Source organism: Monopterus albus, unplaced genomic scaffold (assembly GCF_001952655.1).
Source record: "Monopterus albus unplaced genomic scaffold, M_albus_1.0 scaffold29.1, whole genome shotgun sequence".
Classification (NCBI taxonomy): domain Eukaryota; kingdom Metazoa; phylum Chordata; class Actinopteri; order Synbranchiformes; family Synbranchidae; genus Monopterus; species Monopterus albus.
The window spans coordinates 5,045,166-5,053,588 of record NW_018127909.1 but is presented as its reverse complement, the minus strand read 5'-3'; the positions used below and the strand labels follow the sequence as shown (position 1 = coordinate 5,053,588).

At 39.7% G+C, this 8,423-nt stretch overlaps 1 protein-coding gene and 1 long non-coding RNA gene across 3 annotated transcripts in view; both read left to right on the top strand.

Moving 5' to 3' along the window:
- LOC109957832 (uncharacterized) overlaps nucleotides 1-1,947 on the top strand; it is a 3,969-nt gene extending 2,022 nt beyond the window's left edge. The window contains exons 2-3 of one of the 2 annotated variants that reach the window (XR_002274602.1): nucleotides 496-588; nucleotides 983-1,947. This is a non-coding gene — a long non-coding RNA (uncharacterized LOC109957832). Of the gene's footprint in view, nucleotides 1-80; nucleotides 589-982 lie in introns of those variants that run through there. The other variant, XR_002274601.1, reaches the window with a different exon arrangement.
- Nucleotides 1,948-5,025: 3,078 nt separating this feature from the next.
- Nucleotides 5,026-8,423, top strand: part of pkd1a (polycystic kidney disease 1a) — a 61,077-nt gene continuing 57,679 nt past the window's right edge. The window contains exon 1 of the mRNA XM_020596220.1: nucleotides 5,026-5,516. Within this exon, the coding sequence (XP_020451876.1) occupies nucleotides 5,242-5,516 (275 nt within the window). The 5' untranslated portion in view covers nucleotides 5,026-5,241. The remainder of the gene's footprint in view (nucleotides 5,517-8,423) is intronic.

Here is an 8,423-nt window from a genome sequence, read left to right as displayed (position 1 = left end):
TGCACGTCTTATCTGTGGGTGTGTGTGTGTGTGTGGGAGCGAGAAATGCACACAGGGCTTACTCTGGCCCGATGCGAGTTTCTTTTGTCTGGCTGCACTGACATTAGTTTGCTCTTTGATCAGATCAGGCGCTGTAACTATTTTTAATATGTCATTTGTTAACCTCATATCATTACAAACCATTATCTGACTGCAGCTCACGGTGAGTGACGTGTGTAACAAGGTGTTAAATGTCACACGCTGTCCGACAAGTCCAACCTTCCGTGCCCTGAAATGTTTCCCAGACCACCTCTGCAAGTGTTCCCGAGAACCGCGCCTGTTCCCTGGAATCAACCGTTTCCCGGGCCAAGTGTGCTCAAACATTTCCGGGAACCCAGTGTGAAATGGCCCTAAATAAATTAATTGTATTGTATAAATTATTTTTTTCATCATATAGATTAAAATAGATGAGTGATATTTTGGGTTATCTTGTCACTAAGATGCATTTCCTTACAGTCCCAGAGCGTTGAGAAAAAAAGGGATACTGTTGTCTGTTGCCTCATTGAATACCTTGGGGAACACCAGGAGGACCTCTTCCAAGATTGCCAAGTATGTTTTTAAATGTTAAGTTCTCTCCTCTTTCTCCTCTCATCTTCTATCTCTTGTCTGCTCATTATCTTTCTCTTCTTTCATCTCCTCTTTCTCCTCTATTCATTCTTTATGTCTTCCCTCCTTTCCTTTTATTATCACTTATTTCTACTCCTTATTTTTCTCCTCTCCCATTATTTTCCTTTTCCTTGCCCCTTATTAACCCTTATCGTTAAACACTGATTTTAACCAGTTTTTTAAATACTTGTTTAATAATTTGATGAATCAAACTAAATTGCTGATTAAAAATCAGCTTGTGTAAAAATGTATTCCTTGACCAATTGAAATGTATTGGAATGTCATCTTTTTATTATCTGTAGATTAAAATGTATGTGCTTTATCTGTTTTTATCTAGTATGATGAACTGGAGGGCCCCATGGATCAAGCCATGAAGGTGCTTGTTGTCCACAATCCCATGGCTGATCACAATCCAGCAGAAGTGAGAATTGTGATCGAGGGTAACCAAGTGCTGAGCAGGTGTGGAAACCGAACCCGTGCATGCATGCTGTTGATGGGATTAATCTATGCCCTCAACCTAGAGTATCCCAAGATGCTAAAGAACACCTTTGAAGTATTCCAAAAACTTTTGCTAGAGCTTGATGGAGCAAAGATACTCAAAAAGGTCCAAACCCTTAAAAACAAACTAATGGAGTGAACCGTTTGCATACTGTGGAAAAAAAGTCTGAATTTTGTTTTTATAAAACATTTTTTGATTTTTATATTTTACATTTAATTTACATTTATATTTTTATTTTATTTTTGACTATTTTTGAGTACTTTAACTTTAATGTCATGTTGATGATATGAATAGATCATATTGTGACAGTGTTTTGTGATCCAGTTGTGCAGGGCTTTGCACATTGTTCTTGTTATTGATCTATAATTGGATATGCACTTTTGAAGCCATTGACATCCTATACAATTGTATGTCCTATAGCAATGGGATAATAGTTGATCAGAAACATTTGTTCTTAATGAAACAGAAGTTCTTAATGACCTCAACAACACAAAATTGCACAGTATTGTTCAAGAAACTGCCACATTGAAGTTGTTAACCTCCTCATCTTATTGCCTTCCCTCTCACCTCTTTGAGCAATGGTTTATGAAGGGACAGTTTTTTCCAAAGTCAAATGTATATTTGTCTTCTGCCTGGTGCTCAAAGTAGCATCCAAGCATTAAAAACGGTTGTATCTTTGTATAAAAAAATGCATTTTTAGATACCTCAAGTGAGTCAGGTGTTCAGAGATGAGGGCTGTGAGTGTGGAGATGAAATGTTCTGCATTTTAATTGTTGAGATTTTAGTAAAGAACATGTTTTAATGAAGTTTATCTCAGCATTGTCTTCTGTCTGTTAAATGTCTTGAACCTCTTCTGAATAATGGTTAAAGGTATTGATTTATTATTATTATGTACTTTGGTAAATTGCCTGCTAAAATAATATTATTAATAATATATTTTTAGTTAATAAGTTGATTGTTTATTAGCTTTTGAGTTTAGGTACTCTTTAACTAAAAAATTGGGTTAAAATTTGCCTTAAAAATGGGGCTAAAAATGTTCCCAAAGAAGGGGATAAGATTTACCCCAACTATAGGGATAACATTTACCCCAAAGAAAGGGATAAGATTTACCTGAAAAAATGTAATGCAAATTGTTACCTCATTTTTTTGGGGTAATTTCTATAGGTTGTTTTTTACAGTGTATTCTGAAATCAGTCATTATACAGTAGCTGTTGTCAGTGCTGAGTGATCTTTTAAAATTTGAGTGGAAAGATTATGAAAAGTTACTTTTCACTTTTGTGCATTTCATCTCGGTTTTCACTGATCACCTCCTTCTTTCTCTCCTGTCCTGGTTTTGATCACTATTGTTATCTTTGCCAAATCCTCAGCTCCCTGTCTTTCAGCCTTTGACAACTCTCTGCTATTCCTCTCTACTATGTGCTCCCATCTCTCTCCCTCTCCAGACCCTCCTCTCGCTCTCCTTCTGCATTCAACCCTCTCCCCTTCTCTTCCTGTAGCCCTACAATAACACAGACAGAGGCCCCAGTAAGTGCTGTTTTCCTGGCCAGCCTGGAGGACCCTCCCCATAACTAAACAGGAGCCAGGCTCATTTTACCTTCACCCGGCCCACACTGGACTGGTCCAGGCCAGACAAATACAAAATACTACATTTTACACACTTGGACAAGCCGGCTCAGCAAGACTCCCGGTTTAATATTGCCGTTCAATCAGGAGGAACTAATGTAGGACAAGCTGGGTGGCAAAAGTCCATATCCTCAGATTATAAAAAACATTTTTTCTCCTATCAGTATATGTTATAAATAAATGCATATATTTATACAAAATCACATATTGGGTTTAAGGCAGTGAACTGTGTTCCACTGTCATGTGATACAGTCAAACTGATCCACACACCCACTCGTTTTGTTATGGCCATCCTAACAATGTGGCTTTACAGAGGGAACTGAAATTCCTGTCTCGGTGCAGAAGTCATGAAATTTGGTCTAGATATTTATGAGCCCCTTAAGGTGAACTGTAATAACTTTGGTCCATTTGCATGTCATTTAGCACCAAAATGTTAGTTTGGTCAATACTATGATTTACAACCAAATGCATATACAGTGTTTCTGGTGACAGTAAATGACAGCTGATATACATCTATAAACGCTGCCATAGAGAAAACTGAGGCCGTGTTTAGTTATTGTGTTTGCTGCAGTTAATGAGTTCCAATTAATACCCAGTGTAACTAGCTCATACTCTGTTACAGTACTTTGAAGTTGAACATTAGAGGATGTTTGTCAAAGGTTTGTCTACAAGGACACATACAATTCAATGCACAAAGCATGAAGTTACATTAATAAATAATGAGAAGTGAATATTTGGATAGAAATTAATTAACAAAGGAAATGATAGATGTTCAAGCTGTTATAGACATCAGTACTAAAAGCTGACCCTGCATTGAACAGTCTGACACCGTCACATTTTCTGTGGAGGTTTTTCTCTTTGCTTAACTGAAATGATGGTGTGTCTCTGTATAACGTGGGCCTGTGAAGCCCTGTTAGACTCTGTAATTATAGGTCATGCAATTAAGCTTGACACGGACTATTTGGACATTTGTGCCATTTTTCCCTCTCTCCTCATCTCTGTTCACTGTAAAAACACATGCAGCCCCTGACAAGCTCTTTCAGCAAGGCCACACTTCAACTACACCTGATGCTCATGAGCTTATACTCACAGCCTATGATAAGATACTCTATAACGAGAAAATATCTGCAGCATGAGTCTATGACTGGGTGAAATACAACATTTTAACAAACTTAGGAAGCAAAAAAAGGAAACTGTATATTAACTAGTTTTAAGAAAATCTTGCTTCTCAAATAAGAACTCTGCAATGAAATGTTGCTGTGAGGATAAGGGCGTAGGAAGAGCAACAGATGTCTGTAGGGAGAGTGGGCAGGCCCTGGCCAAATCAAGGATCCCAGGAAACACCTCTAACACGTGGCCTGCACTGCTTCAGATGATACCACAGATACCACCTGTGGGTGAAGAAGGGGATTTATTAGGGTGTCTCTTCTTCCTCAGTGATATTGAAACGCACAGACTTACATATTGTAGCACTAGGAGTGGAGAGACAGTTGGCAGGGTCCCTCAGAATGCCCATGGGGAGAAGCACCTGGCAGGATCCCCCATAATGCCCCTCTGGACAGGATGTATATAGCTCAGGGCTGGCAGGATTGTTGAGTGTGTGTTCTGCTGCGGGTGCTGTTACCTTCTTCGAACGTTACAATATCAATAGTTCATACTGCTTTAGATAAATCAGATATTAACTGTCATGTCAGTTAAGCATAAGTGAAACTGAAGGGGAATATTTTAGATTTTAAAGTGATGCTATGTTCATTTGGCTCAGGCTCACACTGGGTTTTCAAGTAACACTGTGTCCTGAGAGAGATCTCCAAACACTCCTGAGGACAGCAGAGAAAAAACAAACTAAACAATACATTGAACATTAAAATATATGAAGCAAAACGTTATTGTTCATCAAATACTGAAAACTTTAGTGTAGAAAAGAAGGGAAAAAACCCACAATAACACTGAACAAACCCTGAAACTGTAAACACCTGTAGAGAGACTGTATTTCACACATGGGAGAAGTCGATGGCTCTGCAAAGGGCACCAACCAAATTGTGTAACTCAGCAGCCCCTTATATATATGTAAATATATATATATATCACATCTGGGCATTTCTGCTGCGTGTTCATGCAAAAGCAGAAAAAATGGGAGAGGAAGTAAAGACGTGTGCCGATTCTCAGCGGTGGTTCAGGGAACTGCATGAAGTGCAAGGAGGAGGAGGAGGAGAGAGGAAGTCCTCCAAAACTTTTTCCCCCTGAAAACGTTGTGGAGAAGCTCCGTTAGATTTGCCAAGGAAGGGGATGTGAGCAGAAGAGTATAGAAGACGCAGCGCAAATAACGGTGTCCAAAAGTTGATCCCTTCTTCTGTTTTGCCTCCTCACATGAAAGCCGTGAAGAAAGGACGCGTGTGTTTGCTGTTCTGTGTATTTTGTTCCTTCCCAGACTGAGAGGACTTACACCATCAGAGGCGATGAGATGTGAGTGAGCTATGCCTTGTGGAAATGGACAGACTTTATCCAAGCGAAAACATGGCGTCTGCGTCCCGAGGTTTAGCTTCTTTTCCAGTCTGCTTGTGGCGCTCTGCTGCCTGGAGGCGCGGGGCTCCGGGCCGCAGGGGGACGGCGACAGGAGCTGCAGCCCCTGTCCCGTTAACTGCAGCTGCGCGCTGGCGGGACTCCAGCCGTCCTGCGTCGTCAACTGCTCCAACATTGGGCTGGAGAGGGCCCCAGCAGCGGCAGATATCCCTCTGGCCACCAACGTGCTGTAAGTTAAGTGTCTGAACAGGCAACAGATGAGAGGGATGTACAGTGGAAAGTACAGTTAATCAATTAAGCCAGATTTTAATAGTTAGAGAGGATTCAGCACACACTCCTGATTAAATAAAAGGAAAAAAAAGATCACATCCATAATTTCTGAGGTCTGGGCACATCATGGCCAGCGTGTTATAGACAGGGCCTTTATATATTTTCTCATTGTATTTATATATTTATTTTGGCAAATTTATCTTTGTTTCAGTTGGTGGTTGTTTGCCATTTGGCAGCCACTAATTGTGTGTTTGTGGTGTCTTCTTTTTTGCATCTTAGTCTATAAGCTCATTTCATTTGTGCTTTTGTTGTTGTCATGCATGGAACTAGTACAGTTAGTGGATTTATGGATTAGTTGATTGACAGAAAGTTAATGCAACACTTTTGACAACTGATTCATGGTTTGAGTCACTGGGAAACTATGTGCCAAACATTTTTGTTTTGTTTCTCATTTTTGAAATGGAAATGGATCATCTGTGTGTTTTGGATTGTCTGCAGCAAACCCAGCTAGATTAATATGTCACCTTTAGTTCTGGGAAAATGTGATAGGTATTTTGGCAGTTTCTTGACATTAGACATGATGATTAATTCATTGATAAATGAAGTTGATTATAAAAATGATATTTAGTTGCAGCCCTAGTCATGGATCCTGTAAACACTCTGAGAGATGGTGGTTGCATTAATACGGCTTTGAAATTTTTGCTCCAAATCTGCACTGTGCAAAAGTGTAGAGTGTTAAAAACAATACATTGTAAAATACATTCATCTCAATAAAATGTATTACAAAAAATAATAATTGATTTCAAGAAAAATAGCAAAAACATTGGATACACAGGCAGAAAATAACACAATACTTCAAGGTTTTCCAAGCTTTTATTTTATTATTTCTAGGCTTCAATCAGGGGTCACACTTCTGGCAACTTTGTGTGTTTGTGTGCGTCTCAGTTTGGTAGTTTTAATGGAGTTTGTCACCAAAAACGTGAACCTGGTGCTTGAGGTGCAGATCAGTCTTCAGCCTCTGGAGCTGCTGCAACGAGAACATTCTGTTCTGTGCCTACAGAAGCCAGATGTTATCAGTTATTTATTTCCCTTCCAACTACCTTCTTATTTAATGTTTCTATTTACTGTAAGACTTCCTCTATGAACCAGGCCTATAAATCAATGCCCATTATGCTGAAATTTGCTTACTTTAGGGACAGTGTGCCCTTTTATTTGTTGTGTTTGAATGTTGAAGTGTTTTACATCTTTTTAAATCTACTCTACCATCTCAACAAGTTTTCTTAATACCACTTGATATTTAGCGATAGCATCTGCACAACAAAGAAGAGTGCTCTGTTAGGTGCCACGTTTATTAGAGACAGGTCCTGCAGCCCCACAGCAGGATCTAATCATGTCAGGCTCTGTTGCAGCATTAGTTGCATCAGTCTAGATAAACCCTTGTGGTCTTGCTACAGACGCCATATGTGGAGGCGATAGTCTGTAAACATTACTGTCCTCACTAATTTGGCCTCTTGTCTTCTGGTCCCACCCTTTAGGTAAAAGCATTAAATTAAAATCACATATCTTGCTTTTAATTAACTGTGGCGGTGGCACCAGGAGACATCCAGCCAAGATCTATTTATCTTCTAATGCTGCAGGCAGAGGTTGGCCTGTTTCCTATCTTATCTAAGAAAGGTAATTCACTTGCAGTGAATAGTCTGCATAGTGGCCTTCAGACTGTCAAAGGCAGATAGAGATGAGCATGCAGGACTCAGAGATATAATAGGAATTATTTTAGAACACAGTTTGTCTATTAATTACATAGATTTGTGGAAAGTGTATTCACAGCATATCCCACACTTCACACCTCTGGACAATTTAGTCACCAGTCAACCTAATGTGGATGTATTTAGACTGTAGGAGGAAGCTGGAGTACCCAGAGAAAACCCGTGTAGGCACAGGGGGAACATGCAAACTCCACACAGAAAAGCCGTGATGTTCAAACCCGGAACCTTCTTGCTGTGAGGCAGCAGTGCAAACCGCTGCACTAACACGCCACCTATGGAAAGCAATATGTCTGTGGTTTAAAGCTGTCCCATGTAATATCTGTTAAATGGTTAGAGATAAGGCCTAGAATTTAAAAGGACAGGCCACCGAAGTCCCTAATCTTTAAGTTTCATCTACAAAAACACATATTGACTGATCGGGCTGCTTCCTCTGTCTGTGGAGTCAGTCCAGTTTATCACCAGAGCAAAACTGTCCTTTAAACATCAACTAGGAATGATATTGTAAATGAATAACAGGCCAACAGGGGCTGTGCAGGCCACGGCCAGACAAGTAGCACTTTGTTTCACTCCCTCAGATGGACTGTGTGTGAGGATACTGCTTCAGGCTGAAGTTTACTCTGTGCGACACTGCAGCTCTGTTGCTATTCACAGACTCAGCTACTCCTGCTTTCATTGCTCTCATTTCATTCGGAGTTGGGGGGGGGGTGAAGCAAACACTGTACATTCTTGATCACTTTGTCAGCGATCAGAACTGAAGCTAAAGATTATTTTCATTATTGATTAATCTGTTGTCCCAAAATATCCAGAAATCCCATCACAGTTTCCTTGAGGCCAAAGAGACACATTTAAATAGCTACAGTGGTGTGAAAAAGTATTTGCCCCCTTACTGATTTCTTATCTTTTTGCATGTTTGTCACACTGTAATGTTTCAGATCATCAAACAAATTTAAATATTAGTCAACGATAACACAAGTAAACACATCATGCAGTTTTTAAATGAAGGTTTTTATTATTAAGGGAAAACAAAATCCAAAACTACAAAGCCCTGTGTGAATAAGTGTTTCCCCCCCCTGTCAAAACATAACTTAACTCTGGTTTAT